The sequence below is a fragment of the Aspergillus heteromorphus genome, assembly GCF_003184545.1.
Source record: "Aspergillus heteromorphus CBS 117.55 chromosome Unknown BO70scaffold_3, whole genome shotgun sequence".
Classification (NCBI taxonomy): Eukaryota; Fungi; Ascomycota; class Eurotiomycetes; order Eurotiales; family Aspergillaceae; genus Aspergillus; species Aspergillus heteromorphus.
This window is the reverse complement of record NW_020290408.1, coordinates 978,965-998,227: the sequence shown is the minus strand read 5'-3', so window position 1 is coordinate 998,227 and position 19,263 is coordinate 978,965. Positions and strand designations below refer to the sequence as shown.

At 53.0% G+C, this 19,263-nt stretch overlaps 6 protein-coding genes across 6 annotated transcripts; all 6 read left to right on the top strand.

Annotated features, from left to right (window-relative positions):
• Nucleotides 1-320: 320 nt before the first annotated feature.
• On the top strand, nt 321-3,133 carry BO70DRAFT_426449 (uncharacterized protein). The gene is made up of 4 exons (XM_025547787.1): nt 321-604; nt 815-886; nt 943-2,639; nt 2,705-3,133. The coding sequence occupies exons 1-4, from the start codon at nt 478-480 to the stop codon at nt 2,882-2,884; spliced, it is 2,076 nt and encodes a 691-aa protein (XP_025402887.1). The 5' UTR covers nt 321-477; the 3' UTR covers nt 2,885-3,133.
• A 3,687-nt stretch (nt 3,134-6,820) lies between these two features.
• BO70DRAFT_308567 (SDR family NAD(P)-dependent oxidoreductase) lies at nt 6,821-8,033 on the top strand (the record flags this gene model as incomplete). Its single annotated transcript, XM_025540107.1, has 4 exons — nt 6,821-6,868; nt 6,950-7,325; nt 7,422-7,772; nt 7,912-8,033. Coding segments are annotated over 4 exons (794 nt in total), but the record flags the coding sequence as incomplete, so codon positions are not given.
• Nucleotides 8,034-9,142: 1,109 nt separating this feature from the next.
• Nucleotides 9,143-11,322, top strand: BO70DRAFT_426446 (multicopper oxidase). Its single transcript, XM_025547786.1, has 3 exons — nt 9,143-9,504; nt 9,557-10,031; nt 10,081-11,322. Exons 1-3 carry the CDS (start codon nt 9,228-9,230, stop codon nt 11,141-11,143), a joined length of 1,815 nt encoding a protein of 604 aa, XP_025402885.1. The 5' UTR covers nt 9,143-9,227; the 3' UTR covers nt 11,144-11,322.
• A 508-nt stretch (nt 11,323-11,830) lies between these two features.
• Nucleotides 11,831-13,979, top strand: BO70DRAFT_308562 (Zn(II)2Cys6 transcription factor; the record flags this gene model as incomplete). Its single annotated transcript, XM_025540106.1, has 3 exons — nt 11,831-12,550; nt 12,611-12,754; nt 12,810-13,979. 3 exons carry the CDS (start codon nt 11,831-11,833, stop codon nt 13,662-13,664), a joined length of 1,719 nt encoding a protein of 572 aa, XP_025402884.1. The 3' UTR covers nt 13,665-13,979.
• Nucleotides 13,980-15,581: 1,602 nt separating this feature from the next.
• BO70DRAFT_284396 (uncharacterized protein) lies at nt 15,582-16,406 on the top strand (the record flags this gene model as incomplete). Its single annotated transcript, XM_025539125.1, has 1 exon — nt 15,582-16,406. The coding sequence occupies one exon, from the start codon at nt 15,582-15,584 to the stop codon at nt 16,404-16,406; it is 825 nt and encodes a 274-aa protein (XP_025402883.1).
• A 1,502-nt stretch (nt 16,407-17,908) lies between these two features.
• BO70DRAFT_133342 (uncharacterized protein) lies at nt 17,909-19,215 on the top strand. The gene is made up of 3 exons (XM_025538057.1): nt 17,909-18,075; nt 18,220-18,267; nt 18,395-19,215. The coding sequence occupies exons 1-3, from the start codon at nt 18,059-18,061 to the stop codon at nt 18,984-18,986; spliced, it is 657 nt and encodes a 218-aa protein (XP_025402882.1). The 5' UTR covers nt 17,909-18,058; the 3' UTR covers nt 18,987-19,215.
• Nucleotides 19,216-19,263: the final 48 nt, after the last annotated feature.

The window sequence follows — 19,263 nt, the reverse complement described above, 5'->3', positions numbered from 1 at the left end:
ATTGCCAGACGTGCTTGATGTCTGTGGGATAGGCACCGGTGGCTCAGTACTTCAGAGGAAGTCCTGACCCCGGTGCAGCCCCAGGCACTCAACAGCGTCGACAAGCACCTGCTAGATTTCCAGGACTCGAAATCCACAAGACCCGAGTGAATGCTCCCAATAAGCGTGGTACCCTTTTCGGCCTTGCCAGTCTTTTGTCAGCCAAGAACACAAGTCTCCCCTTTGCGTGGCCAGCACCTACTGAGAAGAAAAGGAAGAACGCGAGACCTCCACCCCCCAGAAACACTTTCTCCTCTCACCCATCTTCATTCTCGCTTCCTCTCACTTCTTCAAATCATCATTCCGGATCTCCACGTCACTTTCATCTTTCACGATACGATATCAGAAAGATATTCTGGCTATCCTCGCTCTTCTCGCTTTTCTTTCTCCTGCACCAGATTACTTGTTTTCTGTCCTAGCAGATCTCACATCGTAAACATGTCCGCATTCCTTTCTTCTAATTCTTCTGAAGAGGTCTCTCCTCAGGGTCCCTCTGCGGATACCTCAGATGTCCGAGGCCGTGAGGTCGGCATCGCACACAGCGACAGCATGGAAGCCTCGTCAGGTAAGAACCTCTTTCACCGATCCTGTATATACTCGAGATTCTGTTTTATGCTCTGTGACGAGCGTCCTCGGGGAAGTGACGCCGCAGCTTGACACCTACGCATGCTTTCGGCTGCTGTGTTGCTACGCTGTATACGGGCTCAAGAGCAATACCAAACACGACGCGTTATCATTATTGTATCTTTCTCAGATACTGACTATTACCCCACAGGAACGAAACCTATTCTCTCATCCCCCCACGCCATCCATAAACCCTCCTCATCCCCTAATCTCTCCAGTCGGAGTAAGCATACGTGACTGCCGTTGATTGCCATGGTCTCTAAGCTAACCCATGAGCAGTTGGACGCGCCAGACCCAGGGAGCAAAGAACTCCAGTCTCTCAAGCTGCCATGCAGCGATCCGACAACACCTTCGTCTCTCGTATCCCCAGAGGATACTCCCCACAACAGGCCGTAGGTATCTCTCCATATGCCAGAAGGGCCCATGCCTCAGAGCCGCGCAGCGCAATTCCCATCGCTACCTATAGACGTAGTATGATGAACTTGGGGGGCTCACAGGGCACACCAGTCGGAGGATCTCCTGGGGGCGACAGGGTTGCAGGTGCGTCTCGTACGCCTCGATCTCAGCCCCCAGCCAAGAAAGCCAACCCCGACACCCCCATCCCAGAAAGCGTTCGCAGGGCTCCGGAGGAGCAAAAGAAGCTCGTTCCCGAGTCATCAGCCGATGTCAATGGGAGCTCTAGTGAGGATGAACCAATCGTGCCGCCCACCATCTACACAGGCGAGTATCGTATTCCTTTGGCCGAACGCATCAGAAAACTCCCATATGGGCCCACACTGAGAATCTCTCCTTCAGCCGAGGAGTTGATCATGGGACGCAAGGCTGTTTCTGAATATGACGTTGCCCAGAGGGCTCGACCTGCACAGGAGTCCGGAGGACAGGGGGACACCTCCGGCTCCTCTCAATCTACCCCAGTCCCCAAATACAACGAACCCCGAGTCCCCAAACACAACGAACCCCGAGCCACTGCTCAGAAGCCGGTGACTCGGGATCTCAGCCGGCTACGCATCCCTCAGGAAGCCACCCCAAGATGCGAAATAGCCCGCCGCAAACCAGTGCTTCCCAGACGGTCTGTACACAGACCACAATTGTCCGCGAAGGCGCCAACAAGCACCGGAAACGAAAACTCTCCCCCGGCCTCACTTGCAACAACCATGTCCGAGATTTGCCTCCAGACTGCGGAGAGCGCCAGAGCCACAGACCGGTTCCCGCCACGGTCCTCCTCCATGCAAGCTGTGCCAGAGCTTGCAGCGTTGGGGGAGGCCGATGAGCAGAAGAGTCACGGTCGAAGTCGAAACACCACTTTCGACGACATCATTCCACAGGGGGCTGCCGAGAGCCACAACGGCAAGCCTCAGGATGATACTAGAGCTCCAACGCCATTCAGCAACCTCAGGCCCTTCAGAATCCGCGACATCTTTCACAAGAACAGAGAGGTCGCAGGAGATCGGACCGTGAGCACCGTGAAGCCAACAGAGGAGGAGGGCATTCCCGGTGATTTGGTAAAAAAGACCTTGACGAGCAAGGCAAAACAACCCGGAGCGAGCTGGACTCTCAGCCGTCCACGTACCCCCAAGACTTCGCTTGGGCCAATCTCATCTCCCATCCCACTGGTGGGCCGCTCTCCTTTCGACAGGATGGACATGGGGGCGCCAGACACTCCGACTCCAGAGCATGCTCGCCAAGCAGTGTCGACACAGACCAAGGCCGCCAAACCAGGCCTGCTAGCTCGACGGGACCATACCATCTTCACCGCGACGTCTGGAAGTCTTCTCCCTGCGAGTGTCATGGGCAGTCCCGAGTCAAGAACCGCAGCCACCCGCCACGCCACCGTCAGAGATGCAGCCATCCAGACCGAGCCACCTCGCCAGGACTCGGGTCTGGCCAGCCATGTGCAGTTTGACGCTATCATCAGCGCCACGTGTGACAAGGTCCGGGGCGCGGAAGGACCCGCTGAAAGAGTCAGGTATCTTCGGGTAAGGGTTATCACTGTGATGTAGTTGGACATAGGTCGCACGCAAATAACTAACAATCTTATTAGTTGGCCCTCGGCATGCAGAGGCAAGTCGACAACTTACGTCGTTCGGAGCAGGCAGTGCACGATGCAACTGCAGAGCTCAACGAAAAGGTCGCCTACAAGGCTGCCGTCGAAAACGCCATATGGGCAAGGTCCCGCCAGATCCAAGCCATGATGGAGGAAGAGTCGGAGGGTCGTCGCTGAGGCAAGCGCCCCCGGTCCTCACTCCGAGGATCGCCGGCCAGAGCCATCTCTCGGCGGACAGCAGGACTCTCCAGCGCTTTTCAGTCTGGCTCTCTGTGTCTCCTTTCTCGTGCTCGTTGTTCTTTCGGTTTTCATTTTCTTTTTCTTTTCTTTTCTTTTTTTTTTTTTTACTGCTTTCGGCCTCTGGTGTCGGGGGCAAGACAAAGACAAGGACAAAAAAAGATAAAAATACAAAACCACAGAAGAAAGGGTCTGTCTCAGTTCAACATTCTCAACTCCCCGCTTGTTCACCGTAGGTTTTCTTTTTCTTGTTTGTAGTTTTCAATTTTTTTTCCCTTTCTTTTCTGTCAGTTGGGCTTACATGCCCGGACAGACTCTGCGAGCAAGAGTAAACAGAAAAGCACCACGGAAGGTAGAAGAAAAACACCAGAGAGCCATAATGGAAGCTTCTCTACTCAGTACAAGAACAAGTGCAAACAAGCGTAGGAGAGGGTCTCGGAGGCGGAGACAAAGAGGGAAGACGACGGGAGGTGAGGTGAGATGAGGTGAGGTGAGGTGGAGAAGGAGAGAAAGAGCGGCGCCTGCAACGCGTAGAAGAACCAGACAAGACAAAGCAGACAAGCAGCGCGAGTGAATACCACTGGCGCCTCAGGCATGGGGGTTGCATGAACTGTCTGGCCTGTCCGTGAGGGTCCAAGTCGTCCATCTGGCAAACCGAGAGTCCCAGACAAGCTCTTTCTCGACACAAAGGATGGGCCTCTTCTTTGTTACACTGACACCTTCGACCAAGCTCCTTCCCTGGTAGGCTCGGAGCCTCTCTGATAGCCTTGACATCGTCAGGTCAGTGACCTCGACTCCATTTCCTCCACACCCCCAGTCAAGGGTCTTCTCCTCCCCCCTGACTGCCACTCTCTGTTGCCTTCCTTCTGTTGTCATCCCCTCGTGGTATCCCACATCTCACCACGCGCGTATCACTCAAACCATCATGTCCTTTTACCAATTCCCAGACGTCCAGGTTGGCAGCCGCTTCTGGGTCTTCACCCCAGGCCCTGAGTAGCCATTCATCTCGAGACGCGCTAACTTGTCGCGTTTCCAGGACGCTCTCGCAGCCGCAGAAGCCATGCCCAAGAAAAAGAACTGCAGCAGACAGCAAAGCGCGTCCTTCTTCGTGCCCGAGCACAGCCGGCCTGTTTATATCCATCGCTCCCAGTATCCCTCGGCGCCCGGTCCTATGCAGCCCAATCCTAGCACCATGGCAGACTCGGCTCAGCACCCTTTCGACCCCAGACGCCCTGAGCACCTTGGTCCTCCGGGTGCCCAGGGATTCGCTGCGCCTGGCCCCATGATGCAGCACCAGCAGCAGCAGACGCCGCCTTATTCCTCCCAGGTCGAGGCGGGCCCGGCTGCTATTGCGCAGGCTATGCAGATGGATAAACAGCGACAGGAGATGGAGAACTGGACCAGATTGCAGATTGAGCAGTACCGATTCCCGGGCATTCAGCCAGTGAGCTCCTTCACGTTCCCATCACATCACTGATGAAGGTTTGACTCAAGACGAGAGTTGATGCTAATAGACGTCTGATTAAGGTGTACGAAGCACCCAGTCTTACCCCCAACAGTTCCCAGTCCGGTCCCGAATATCGCGGTGGCGTCTCGTCATACAACCGTGCCCCCCCAGCGCCGTACGGACCAACCCACCCCATGTCGGAGACATTCGGACCAATGGTCGTCTCGTCCGCGACTACATCTGTTGGACTCGCACCCAATGAGAGAGGGAGAGCCCAGGGTCTCAGAGCCGGAGAGAATGGAAACGTCGCCCCTGGCATCGTCTTCGTGAGCACTCTCCGTGGTGACGCCCCCGAGTTCATCCCTAGAAAAAGCTTCCACGGCTCCTCTTCTTCTCACCACAAGAGAACCAGTGGCCGTTTGATCGTCAGCAGTACCTAGCTGTGTCCGCTGGTCTGCAACAATCTGTGAGGCTGGCTGGGGTAAGCATCGTCCTTCCGGGTTCAGGATCTTTGTTGAACGTGACTGCATGGTGGTGCTTTGGAGTAGACTACTGGTTGCTGATGGTGTGAATTCATGCTTTGTTATTATCTCTTCCCTTCTCTTCTGGAGATGGATAGTGCTGGTTCTTCAAGCCTGTTGGGACAACGCATCACGCGGGACGTTGAATACCCAGTATCTACCTACCTGGGTTTGGGCCTTGCTGCTTTTGCTGGTTCTGGTTCTGGTTCTGGTTGTTTCGAGAGCTGGAGCTGAAGCCGGAGCTGGAGCTGGAGCTACCTAGGCTTCTCGTCGCTTTCTTCCATGTTTGCTTATTGTTACTATTCTCGCTAGATAGAACTCGGATAATCTATGCGCTGGTAAGAATAGTCGACATCCACCTCCCTTCCTTCTATCCACTCCGTAGAATAAGCCTCAGGATAATATAGGTAGATCGCAGGCATCAACCTTTTACCAAGGCACTGATCTCGGACTAAGCTTTTACCTTACAACATGGATGGCTCCGTGGTTCTGACCCCCGGAAGTAGATCCGACTCCGGGAGTACCTTGGTTGGGTCATAGTACCACTCATGGTGCTGTACCCCTGCTCCGCTGAGGGGTAACACCATCCGTCCATTCATCCCTTCATCCCATCCCATCCCATCCTGTTTGGCTCACGCCACATGCAGGCATGCATGTTACCCAACTAGTAGTAGTAGTAGTAGTAGTAGTATTAGTAGTAGTAGTAGTAGTAGTAGTAGTAGTAGTAGTAGTAGTAGTAGTAGTAGTAGTAGTAGTAGTAGTAGTAGTTTCAGCTCACGTCATGATGTAAACAATACTAGATGAGGTAATGAATAATGAATCTAGGCATGGAGACAGAGTACCTGTGGTAATAGCTGGGAATGTGATATCGATATCGTGGAATCTTGACTTTATCTAGATAGTGGGAACTTTTGGTAAGCACGGCAAGTGATCTAGTATATAGGGAGGGAGGGAGGGAGGGAGGGAGGTAGATAGTAGCTGTGCCACTACGCAGGGATAAGGTACCGCAAATATACTAATGTATGGGAAGAAGGTAAATTTGATAGTGGGGTGTACTTACCCGTCCACCTACATACCATAACCTATATATCTATGGGTTGATGATGAGGATGTAGGAGTTAGGTGGAGTCTGATGGTGTGTAGGTGCTCTATAGCCAGGATACTAGCAAATATAAGTAAGGTATATAAGTAAATGTATTAGTAGTCTGTTAAATTTACATTATTGCCGGGCTTTGCTCTGCATGTCTATACGTACTAGTAATCAAATTTCAGAAATATAGATCCCACTTCACCAGCCGTTTGATTTGCGCGCTGAAATCAAATAATACGTCACCGCTTTGCTCTCTATTCTGCTAGGAATAATAATAAGTACTAAATATAAAGATTAAAGCCAGAGTAATAGTATAGTATACTTCTTTGCTCTGCAGTAACCAAGTCCTACATAGAAAACAGATTGCTGGCATATGTAAGGTCCTGGTAAGCTAGTACTAGAAACCGTAATATGTTTAGCTGTAGCGCTTGATTGGTATAAAGGGGTTACACTAAGCCCTCTACAGGCCAATGGGGTGTTATAGTAACAGGTCGAACTAAATGGGGTCTTTTAAGCAGGGGGGGGGCGAACGCAAGCAACCCGATAGATACCACCTGCCTATCCCTGATTCCCTCATTTAACATCAGGTCTTTGTACATTCCTGTTGGTCTGACGTCATGTAACTGCTATCGGTGCTATTTAGCTAAGTCTTGTTACTGGGTATTTTGCTGGCTTGTGATGCATAAGGGAGTTGTTTGTTGCGATTAGGTTTTCTATATAAGTGAAATATTAGTAGTTGGATACTACTTACTAGAAGTCATTGGGACTTTATTTTCTACTACTTGATTGAGAGAGAGATATCCTGTTTGGTCAAATCATAATGTCCGAACTCAACGGAGCGGCTTTTATTACTGGGGCGGCATCAGGTTCATACTTCCTCCTTTTCACCCTCCCAACCAACTTCCAACTTCCTAATCAACCTCACCCAAATGACTGACCACGAACAGGAATCGGCAAAGCAGCCGCGTACGCCCTCGTCCAACACGGAGTCCGTCAGGTCGCCATAGCAGACGTCAATTTCACCGCAGCACAGCAAGTCGCATCCGACATCGAATCGCAATTCGCTGGCACCCAAGCACTCGCCCTGGCCCTGGACGTCACGAACCCCGATGCCATCCACGAGGCGATCACACAGACCGTCGCCCGATTCCACCGCATCGACTACGCCGTAAACAGCGCAGGAATCCCAGGATCAATGGCGTATTCATCCGATCATGACCTCGAGGCCTGGCACAAGACCATAGATGTGGACCTGCATGGCGTGTGGATGTGCAGTCGCGAGGAAATACGGGTTATGCTGACGCAGGAGAAGCTGGATGATAGGTTTGTATACCACCCACCCACCGACATCCCCAGTCTATTCTATTCCATGCCGTGCGTGCATTTATGTTGCTAACTTCTTCTCATGTGACGGTGCAGTCCACGTTCCAACCGAGGCGTCATCGTCAACCTGGCATCCATGTACGGCATCGTCAGCCCCTCGCGCGATCTGCCGATCGTTTCTTACACGGCGGCAAAGCACGCGGTGGTCGGGTTCACAAAAATAGATGCCCTCACCTACGCGCCGCTCGGCATCCGCATCAATGCTCTTTGTCCTGGGACGGTGGATACGCCGGTTGTTGCGGCCCTTCCGTCCGAGATCATCAAGAGGGAAGAAGCGAAGTTTCCGTTGGGGAGATTCGCGGTTCCCGAGGAGATGGCTGATGCCATTGTTTTCTTGCTCTCTCCCATGAGTAGTTATATGTATGGGTCGGCGCTGGTGGTGGATGGGTAGGTTTTTGCTTTCTTCTTCTTCTTCCTCTTGTTCGTCTTCGGCTTCTGCTGCTTTTGTTTTTCTTTTTGTTCCTTTTCTCCCCGAAGTGGGGTTGTCAAGAGTTGCTGGACTGTGCTGACTGCTCGGTGCTGGTAGCGGCTATAGTGCGCAGTGAGCATGTGGTGGTGGGCTGGGAATTTGAGTTGTTGGTATGCGGCTGTGTCTGGGATAGATCGTGATGAGGGCATGGGTTGGAGTTTCATTTGAAAGGCATTGTCGTGGCGAGGGTATGACTAGGGGTCTGGTTTGAAAGGCATTGTCGTGGCCATGTATTGAGTGGTTGATTGCGTTGTGGACTGAGGTTGTCCGGCCTGAGTCTTTGTTTCTGGCCTGCCAAGGGTGCTGCGGTGAGCTGAATGGAAGTCTTGTTGCTGTTGCTGCGATAACCTCACTGGATCTATACTGCACGAATGACATGGAATGCTTCTTCGCGTGTCGAGAGAGACTGCCATTTCCGGAAGGCGTGTCTGAAGCTATTCCCGACAGGGCTGGATGCCCCAGGCCACGTGCAGGGATTAATTGCAGCGTGACTCGCTGGTTTCTTCTGCTTTCTCCTGCTTGCTTCTTTCCTCTCCATATCATTCTCCCCCCCCTCGGGTTCTGACAGGCTTCGGACAATTCATTACTAGCCCGACAACAATGCAACGAGTCTCAGAAACCAAAAGCAAAACAGGGGGGTTGGGCAATGAGATCGACGTGTCATGGCAATAAGCCCAACCCACGCTGCGCGCCACCATCCTCGGTCCTGCAGGTAGATTCGATACTTCGCTACTCGCAAGTCATCCGATGACGATGGCACTGGATATCTGGCTGAACACACATCGCGTGGATCATCTACCACCCGAATTATTCGGCATGACCCGAGGAATTCCACGGCCTAATCTCAGATCGGGATTGAAATTTTCCCGCGAACCGCGCATTCATACTTTTTTAACTCAAAATGGAAACGCGAGGGGGCCAAGCCACTATCCACTGACCCAGGGTGATCATGGCAAGACCGTGTGGGCCTCGGCTGCAACTCTTCCTCCTTTCAGGACAATTGCTGACGCTGGAAACCAGTTTAGCCCCCGGTATCGAACCAATCCGTTTACTATCACCTTCTCGGTTCTTTGTTTGTCGATCGGCCTCTGTCCCTTGAGCTGGTCGCCAAGCTATGCACTTCCAGAATACCCTGGCGATTCGTCGGCATTCTCGTAAACATGCATCGAGCAAGCCACAAGATGGATCATAAGTATGAAGGACAGCGATGTGCTGGAGATGCTGGAGAACTCAAATCCCGAATCTGTTCTGTTTTCCTTTTTCTGGATGTCTGGACAGAATGTGGCTATAAGTTCATGCGAATCACCCAGGCACTGGGAAACTAACTTTCTCTCCTCATCACCTTTCTCTGAAGTTCCTGAAGTTTTTCCAGTATGCCTACCATTCGCTGCGGGCTGGTGTTTCTGGCATTGATCCTATGCCTGGTCTCCTGGGCCAATGGCAGTGATCTCCGTGTCAGGTCCACTGGGAATACAGTGCGCTTCAATGTCACTTTGACGTGGGAGGATTGGGCTCCTGCAGGCGTCCCTCGGAAGATGATCCTCATGAACGGCCAATTCCCTGGCCCGGCACTGGAATTGCGGCAAGGAGACGATGTCGAGTTCCTGGTGATCAACGATACTCCTGCCAATGCTACCGTTCATTTCCATGGTATGCCCCATCGCTCTGTAAGATGGCCCATGATGGTCTGACACATGTCCAGGAATCGAACAGCTCGATACTCCGTGGTCCGACGGAACGCCTGGTTTGTCGCAGAGACCCATTGTTCCCGGTGGACGATTCCTGTATAAATGGCGCGCGTTGCAGTATGGAAGTTATTTCTACCACGCCCACTCCAGAGGTCAGCTCGAAGATGGGCTCTATGGACCGATATATATACGTCCGGATGATTCCGTGGAGAAGCCATTTAACCTAATCACCAACAGCACGAGTGAGCTCCAAGCCATGCGGGCAGCTGAGGAGAAGACCAGCCCTGTGATACTCGCTGATTGGCGTCAGTTGACGTCGGAAGAGCTCTGGCATGCCGAGGAAGCCACAGGACTGGACGCGTACTGTTCCAATGCGCTCTTGATTAATGGCAAGGGGTCCATTATCTGTCCCGGTGCACAAGCGTACAATGATCTTGCTACCGCTGAACAGAAACAAACCTTGGGCAACATGAGCATGACCGACATTGGGTATGTGCAAACTGATTCCGTGCTCATTTGGAAAATCTAACAAAGGCAGATGTCTCCCTCCAACGTTAGTCTCCGGACAAGGGGATTTCCCTCACAACTACAATGCTATGCCGCCCTCCATGTTTTATGGTTGTACGCCTGGAAACGGTGGAAGTGAGCGCTTCCTGGTTGACCCATCTGCCAAATACGTCAGCTACGATCTAATAAGCGCGGCCGGTGTCGCGCTGCTTACCTTCGCAATCGATCAACACCCCATGTATGTGTATGCCATTGACGGACGCTACATCGAGCCGAAACTGGTCGACGCCATCACCATTCCCAATTCAAACCGATTCTCCGTCCTCGTCAAGCTGGACAAGCCAGCCGGTGACTACACTATTCGCCTGGCAGACTCTGGGCTCACCCAGATCCTGAACATGACTGCGACTTTGACATACGACACCCCGATCAAAACACAGCAGGGTCCTTCGATAGCAACGATTGATATCCACGGTGCTCTTGTGTCTTCCAACTACACTCTCCTGGACGAAACCACTGTAATTCCATTCCCTGTGGAGGTACCATCCCTGGAGGTTGCACAGACACATGTCCTCAGAATCGGCCATTATAATGCCTCCTACCGCTGGACCATGGGGAACTCCAGTATGCCCCTTTCCCTGGAGGAAGCATCGCCCCTGCTCTTCTACCCCTCCACTGCCCAGCCCGATCTCACCATCGCGACGCTCAACGGATCGTGGGTAGACTTGATCTTCCACGTGCAGGGCCAGATCCAACCCCCTCACCCGATCCACAAACACAGCAACAAATTCTTTGTGATCGGTCAAGGCAACGGAACGTGGAATTACTCCTCCGTGGCGGAAGCGATGCGGTATATCCCCGGTAGCTTCAACTTCATCAACCCCCAGATCCGAGACACCTTTACCACTCCGGTATCAGTGACTGAGGACACCTGGCTTGCTCTCCGATACCAGGTTGTGAACCCTGGCGCATTTCTGCTCCATTGCCACATTCAGGTGCATCTTAGCGGCGGCATGGCGCTGGCGATTCTGGACGGTGTGGACGAGTGGCCCGTGATCCCTGAGAAGTATCGGATCGAGGCGGGCGCTAACTGACAGGGACTTGGTGATAAATGACGTGACCTGTTGTCTATCTGTATAATGTTTGTTCGGCTTAGCAACTCATTTCCGACCATGCCCTGGGGTTAGCTGGTTTGCCACGCACTACCGAGACTGGTGCGCAAGCAACAACCGAATGACAGGCTGGTGTGCCAGGGCTGAGGAATATATAGCTCGTTGTCTACTTCGCAAACCATTAATATGTCTTCCTTCCATGACTCCATCGGCCAGTAGTACTCCGTAAGCGCTAGACCCACCGATCGCGGAGACTGCCGAATCGGGCTAGAGGCACGGGGACGGAGCACTGCGCCTCAGGCAACCCAGCCTCATTCAGGCTCCTCAGGCTTCCCGGCCCTTCATCATCCTCATTCATCCGAAGCCCCCCTCTTCATTCTTAACCTGCTGACTCTGGTCCATCAGAGGATCATTTACCATGAAGGAATCCATCTAGCTGGCTGGCGACGAGTTGTCCTGCACTAGCCATACGAGTCTTCCACGCAGAGGCTATAATAACCCTTGGCACCTCGTGTCTCGCACTGCTTACCCGTTTCAGCGCCGGTCTCCCCGCTCTAACTGTCCGGGCGATTGTATACTCAACCCTTGAACCCACTTACGGTCTATCAGACAACGCCACCTGTCTATCTCGTGCACACCCCCCCCCCCCCCTCCCCCCGCTCGCCTGGCATGGTCTTCTGCGGCAAGCCCAGCAAAGGCTGCGGCGAATGCCGATCTCGCAAGATCCGCTGCGACCAAGCCCTTCCGGCCTGCTCACAATGCACCAAGGGCAACCGGGACTGCCCCGGATACCGCGACCAACTGGCTCTCATGTTTCGCGATGAGAGTCAGCAGGTCATCCGGAAGGCGCGGACCGGCCCTGCAACCCGCAAGGCCAAGACTTCTCGAAAACCGGGCCCCGGCAGCCGGACAGCCTCCCAGTCCCCGGGGAACAGTGATACTACGACTGTGACTACTACCACTAGCCCAGACTCTGCATGGTCGACAGTGAGTGGGTCGTTTGACCTGCCTGACCTCGCGGATCTAGACCCGGAGTTTCTGGAGCAGCAGATGCGTGAACAGTCTCTGGCCTTGCAGCCCTCGTATCAGCCAAACACAGATGAAGCCGTCTGCTTCTTTCTCGGGCAAAATGCCTGGATCGGGTCCTTCTGGTCGACGGTGGACGGCCGGCAAATGCTAGCGACGCCCAGCCATAGGGCCATGATGGCTAGTTTGACCTGCGTTGGAACGGCGATGCTCTCTCGCTTCAGGAAGTCCACGCGAATGAAGCACGCCGCGGAAAAGGAGTACGGTCAGGCCCTGCAGCTTGTTACTTCGGCTGTCAGGAATGAGCAGCAGGCGAAGGAAAACGCAACGCTGGCTGCGGTGTTGACGTTGGCTATCTTTGAGGTAAGTTGACATCCTCAGTCTGTGTCGATGCTTATAGAATCTGATGTGTGTGTTTCCAAGGTGGTTTGCAGTAGGGCGCCGAAAGATATCGATAACTGGACGAACCATATCACCGGCGCTGTGGCTCTGCTGGAGTTGCGAGGTGTAGAACAGCTACAAAACGATCATGGCCTAAGACTCTTCCTCCAGTTGAGGTATCAAATTGTATGTTATCCGTGGTGTTATACTCAAAACCCAGCTAATGTTAAAAAAAAAAAAGATCATCAGCTGTCTACAAAAAGACAGGCGGGTGCCACCGTCCGTTTTGCAATGCGCCAAGGTTGCCATGTTCCTACGACCGCAGTCTGAGGCTTATGGCGACTGCCTAATTACCATCATGGGCCGGTTGTCCAACATCCGAGCCGATATAAAAGAAAAAGTCCTCACCGACAAGAAAGAGATTCTGTCAGCTGCTTACGGTATCGAAAGCGAATTAATAGCCTGGCTGGCGGCTCTGCCACAAAGCTTTCTCTACACCACTGTCGAAGACACTTCGTCCAAACCGCCTAGCTGGGGTATTCAGCCCTACAACAACAGGTACCACATCTACGAGGACCTCTGGATCTGCCACACGTGGAACCAATACCGGGTGGCGCGCATCATGGTCAGCGATATGATCCTGACATACATCCGACAACTGAACGTCGGCATGGCCATCTCCCCCGAACTCGCCGCCCATCGCGCGCAGATCCGCAGCTCCGCCCGACAACTCGCGGCCGATATCTGCGCCAGCGTGCCGTATCATTTCACTGATGACGCCATTAGACAAGCGACCGGTCAATCGGGCAGCCTCTCCCTCCAGATGATCCCGTTCGAGCATGGCTTCGTCCGCGGCATGATCCTCATCTGGCCGCTGGCCATCGCCGGTGCGGTACGCCATCAAAGCCATTCGCTGCATAAATGGGTCCTGCACTGTCTCCAAATGATCGGCAGTCGAATGGGCATCGATCAGGCCCTGGCCGTGATGGACATCCTGATAAATGGGAATGGTTTCTATGATACCTTTGTCCTGTCGGATGAGAACAGGGATGTGGATGCCTTGGTGGTAGATGAGTGCAGCAATGATGAGAATTGATATACCGCAGTGTAGTGGCTGTTTGGCCGGTTGGTTGGTTGATCTGTTGGCATTCAGTTATAAATTCCGGTCCGGTACATACCTACCTACTTACATATCCGACTCACCAGGCGTGAGTCTACATGGACATACCCATGTCTTTGTTCCCGCATCATTGACAATTTCCATTCACGACAATAACTTGATATTTATGGGGCGGCGGTGGTTTCAGACTTGCCTTGAAGAAAAGAGAAGCATAGGGGCCGAGCGTGGATTCTTTGGTTGTATATAGTTCTTATGTGATTCCCGTATATAGTCTACATAATTTATGCTCTGTTTATATCTGACAGCATTATGAATACTTAGTTATAAGTACTCTGTATATGACAAACAAAACCATCACTACATTGAGAAAAAGAAATTGAAATAATCATTCCCCTTACCTATCCTCCTTTGATCTCATCTCCCCCCACTGCAAATAGACAAATACTTTCACCGTTGAATGTTGAACAAACGAGGCTGTGCTGTGCCCTGCCCGGGTAAACCCAAACCCAAACCCAAACCCAAACCCAAACCCAAACCCAAACCCAAACCACAAACCACAAACCACAAACGCCGGTCTAAGCCCTCCGATCCGTCATAGGATTACTACTTACCTGCCACCACACCATGACATAACCCAGGGACATAACCTGTGCACTGCCCATTCTACCGTACATTATGACCACAGACTTGCAGAGTGCAGACTATCACTCGGCTCTTTCATCCACACCGCACCGCGCCCGTGGTTCTTACTTCTTAGCCTTATAGCATTACATAGCAGCATATTTGACACAGCCCCCTTCCCTCTTCTTAATCTCGCTTCGCTTCCTTCTCCTCTCCGCGAATTCCGATTGCTTGGAGGGTGGGTATGTACATGTCAAACCACGCCTGCATGATGTGATGCAGGAATCTAGGTATGTACCTAGCTAGTTAAGTCATCCATCCTTGTAAGGCAGAGAAGATGAGGATCTTTTGAGCTTCTTACTATTGGTACGGGGGACTGCTGAGTAGTGGTAGTGATGTAGGGTAGAGTAATATGCTATGACAGGGCTGAGTTGGTTGGTTGGTTGCTGTCTTGTCTTGTCTTGCCTGAGGCTTCTTCTTCTTCTTCTTCTTCTTCTACATAAGATCAGGTGGTAACCAACCAAATCAATCGCTTCCTTTCTGCCTTGTTCGCGCTCCGATTCACTTCCCTTCCCCCTCCACTCCACTCCACTCCCCCACTTGCGATCTAATAGGTTAGCTGGGTTGCGTACAAGGCCAGACCCTGGTTGTACTACTACTAGTACCTCCTACCCATGTATGACCGTTGGTGAAGGATCAATAAACGGGGCTCGGAACATTTCATTTCATCTCATTTCATTCCCTGCCGTTGGAACAGGCGGGGAAGAGTGAATCTGCCTGGGGCTGTGCTCTACATTTTACTTTCCTTCAACTTTATTTTCCATTCAACCCCTTCTCTTCCCTTTGCATATATCTACATCATCCCTAGGTATCTAGATTCCTCCGTGTTACCACTACCACTACTACCTATACTGTCGCTGCTCCTGATTGCATACCTCTCTCGTCATAGCACCGGACCTTTCCTCGTTGGTCGTTCTTGCCGCGTGAATGGGTTTCCTACAAATACTGCCCTTTGGACGTCGGCTTTCGACATCGAAATCGAAATCGAACCGAGGTCAGGATCAGAGTCGCGATCTAGGTGGTCAGTATAACGCTACAGGCACAGCGGATAGTCGATACAGCTTTACTTCTTCGTCATCAGGTGATATGGGTCATAAGCATTCGCGTCCCCACTCTCACTCGCACTCGCCCTCTTACTCGCATACGCATTCGAATTCCGCTACGATGGGGTCTATGCGCCCGGGGAAGGCTACGCAGCAGCAACAGCAGCACATGAACGATCCATGGGCGCCGCCGCCGTATCAGGCTTCTGCTCCTGTGCCAGCGCCAGCGGCTGCGGCTGCGGCTCAATCGACTCGGTCAGCCGAGACGTCGAGCAACGACACGCCGTACGCCTTCTTACGGGATTTCGATACGATTTTCGTCGTGGACGACAGCTCAAGCATGCGGGGCCAGCGGTGGAAAGAGGCAGAGGATGCGCTTGCGGCGATCGCACCGATCTGCACGCAGTACGACGAGGACGGGATAGACATCTACTTTCTGAACCACCGACGGGACACGATCAAGAAGTCCAAGGGGGGATATAACAACATCACCACCGCCGACGACGTCCGCGAGATCTTCGGCAGCGTGTATCCGCATGGCCCGACGCCGTTTGGCAAGCGGCTGTACGAGATCCTGGATTCGTATATGCGGGATCTGGAGAAGGCGATCGCCAAGGACAAGGGCGAGTCGACATCGTCGGAGCTCGTCAAGCCGTTGAATATCATTGCGATCACGGACGGCGCGTTCACGGATGATGCGGAGACGACTATCGCGAATGTGGCGGAGAGGCTGGATGGGAAGAGGTGTCGCGCGGTGCCTTGGCAGGTTGGCATTCAGTTCTTCCAGATCGGAAATGATCCCGCTGCTACGCGGTATCTGCAGGAGCTCGATGATAGTCTGGCCGAGATGCAGCACAAGGACCATCTGCGTGATATGGTGGATACGGTGCCGTGGAGAGGTGATCAGGGGCAGACGCTGAGTGCGGATGGCATCCTCAAGTGTGTTCTCGGCGCTGTGCACAAGAAATACGATAAGCGGGACGCGTTTCAGTGAAGTCAGGGGGGCTGGACTGGGTTACACCGTTACCCTGGTTGGTTGTTTCTCTTTTGCTTTTGTCTCGGTCTCGGTCTCGTTTATCCTTCACCCCACGCTCGTTGTCTTGTTCTTCTCTTTCGTCCGGGACGTCCGGCTGCGGCTGGAGTCTAGACTGCATCCTTCATCGTGATGATCGTGTCAACCCTGTCGATTGTGTAACAGCGCGGGGGGCTTGGAGTATGAAACGCGCAGCAGCAAGCGCCGTCTTGCCGCCGGCTTCCCCGAGTCGTCGGTCGACACCAGGACTTGTCTCATGGCAGTGCCGTGTGACTTTTGACTGGTCAGTCAGTCTCTTAGTGATAGTAATCTCCTAATTCCATTGGCTGTGCTGGGACTTTCATTGCTTTTTTCTGTTCTGCATGTGTAGGCCCGCAAAGGGCAATGATTAGCGGGGCCCATGGGATGGACACTTTGGACACTAAACGACAACGTCTGTACGGAGTAGCATCGTAGCATGATATATCTAGCTGTCTTTCCCAGCCCCCGTCCCTTCCCGGGCCAATCGGCACCCATTGCTCGAAAAGGGGCAGTCAAGTTGGCGGGAATACCCGAGGAGCGACAGCTGAACAGCTGAACTGTGCCAATAAGTGTTAATTTCTTAACCTCAGACTATCTACATACTCCGTAACTATCTATGTATTCGTTGTCCGAACCTTGTGGCACTGGGCAGGCTCAGGCTCAGGCTCAGGCTCAGCACCCGCGGAAACGGGACTGGTCGCACAAGTGTACACAGTGCAGAGGCGCCCGGGCGCAGTCTACTAACTATACCTAAGTACTTACCGATTAATTGACTATACGGAGTATGTACTCCGTACGGCGCACAAATTGGCTATGGCTATGGCTATGGCTGTGACTGGGTATTATTACTATTAATATTGGCCGTCCGGTTCGGAATTGATTGGTTGGCTGGTAGGTAGGTAGGTAGGTAGGTAGGTACTTAGTGATAGTGGCAGTGGTAGCAGGCTAGTAGCTGTGCCTGCCCCTGGCGGCGCGTAGATACATACATTCAGGCACAGGAATTGGAATTGGAATTAGAAGCTGGCGCTATGCCCGGGCGGGCATATCCTAGCCTCCGAGCCCGAGGCCGAGGACCCTTGATGAATGATGGTTGTAAGTTAGTTGGTTGGATGAGGGGAATGTTTTGTTGGGTTGATTGGTCTGAGTGTTGCCTTTTGTCTGTCTTTCTGTCTGCCATCTGTCAATGTCAGGTCAGAGTAGAGATACAATGGGTCGGAAAGATGCAGGCGAGATGCATCAACAATGGCCGCCTGCAGACGGGAAGCGTACGGGGTAACGGGGTGACAGGGTGACGGGGATACGGTACTGTACCGGCCCTCGCACCTGCGGGCTTCTCACGTGGGGGGGACCGGGCGATCGGCGCGTATTGGTATGGTCAGGCCCGGTCAGGCCATGCAGCCTTTGGACCTTGTTCTGGGTCGCCCTGGCGGAGGTTCACTTTTCTCTCCGTTCCACAGTCACAGCCAGCCTTTCTTCAGGCGTCAACTCAAGGGACTCGAGTCAAGTCTTTACTCGACCCTTCCTTCCACCACCACCAGCAGGAGCAGGGGATTCAACTCTATTTATTGCCTTTCGCAGTGACGACATTCAGGATGCTGAACACGGTATCGTATGATCCCCCCCCCCCCCCACCCCACAAAGAGGAAAAGCATCGACATCGTCTCCAAGCAATCACTCGAGTCCAAAGTCTGTCAATCACTCGGATCGGGGTCGTGGCTGGCTGGCTGTAACTGACAGACTGTGTACACTGTAGATACACTGCACACTGCACCCTGCACCCTGTACACTGTACACCAGAATTGTGATCCATCAATTCCAAGCACTCGGGCTTCTTTCGGTCCCCACTTAAGTTCCGACTAGCAGCCTAGCGGTCCCTGAGGCGATGCTGGTTCGCCAGCAGGGATCAGCATCCCCTCCACATCGTCCAGGAACCATGCTTGGATCTCATCGCGTCCTTTTTTCACTAGCCGTCCGTCCCTCTTCTCCTGTTGCCATGAAACCTCCTCGAGTCCTCCCTCGTCCTCCCTCGCCTGCAGGGGTGATCCCTTCCGTGACGTGGTGCTTGTACCCTCCAGTGGATCCTTGATAAGCGCGCTGTTGAAGTGTTTACTTACCACCGAACGAACTATCCATCCATCTCTATCGATCCAGCCTGTCGAAACATGCATTGCGCTGTTTGGTGCTGATTATAACACAATTATACCATCCTTCCCGTCTCTCCTTTCACTCTCCACGCCTGAGGCCGATCGATCCGCCTGTCTGTCATCCACCGACCCGTCTGGCCCACGTGTGTGGAATTTCTTAAGAAGCCCTGGTCGAAACATCCGACTGCAGCAGCAAGCGCTTCGAAAATTCTCTCCTGTGCCTCTCATCGCCGTCGCCGGGCCTGTCTCCGCCCTGTCGGCGCTTCCTGCCTGCCCTCCCCCGGCTTCATTGGCCGTGGTTTCACTGCGCAATTTCCCACCAAGAACGTCCAATTTTAACTTTGCTCCCCCCCCCCCGCGGCTACTGAGACTGTGATCTCCAACTGTCATCGTCCACTGTTGCTGCCAGAATCCCCCACCCCTGCCTTGGTTGTTATGGCGCGGCGGTTTTGAGCCTCTCTGCTCGCACATCTTATATTGTCCGCTCAACCGCGCGGCCAGGCGCAACCGTGCGATTTTCCATTCCTCCAAAATCAGCCCGACTAGGCTCTCCCTCCCTGCCAAACCTTAGACGCTCCTTCGAACATTGACTCGTCCCAGCTGGCCTTGGACTTGATTCTCTGCCTCGTTTTATCTGCTTTCAACTATATAAT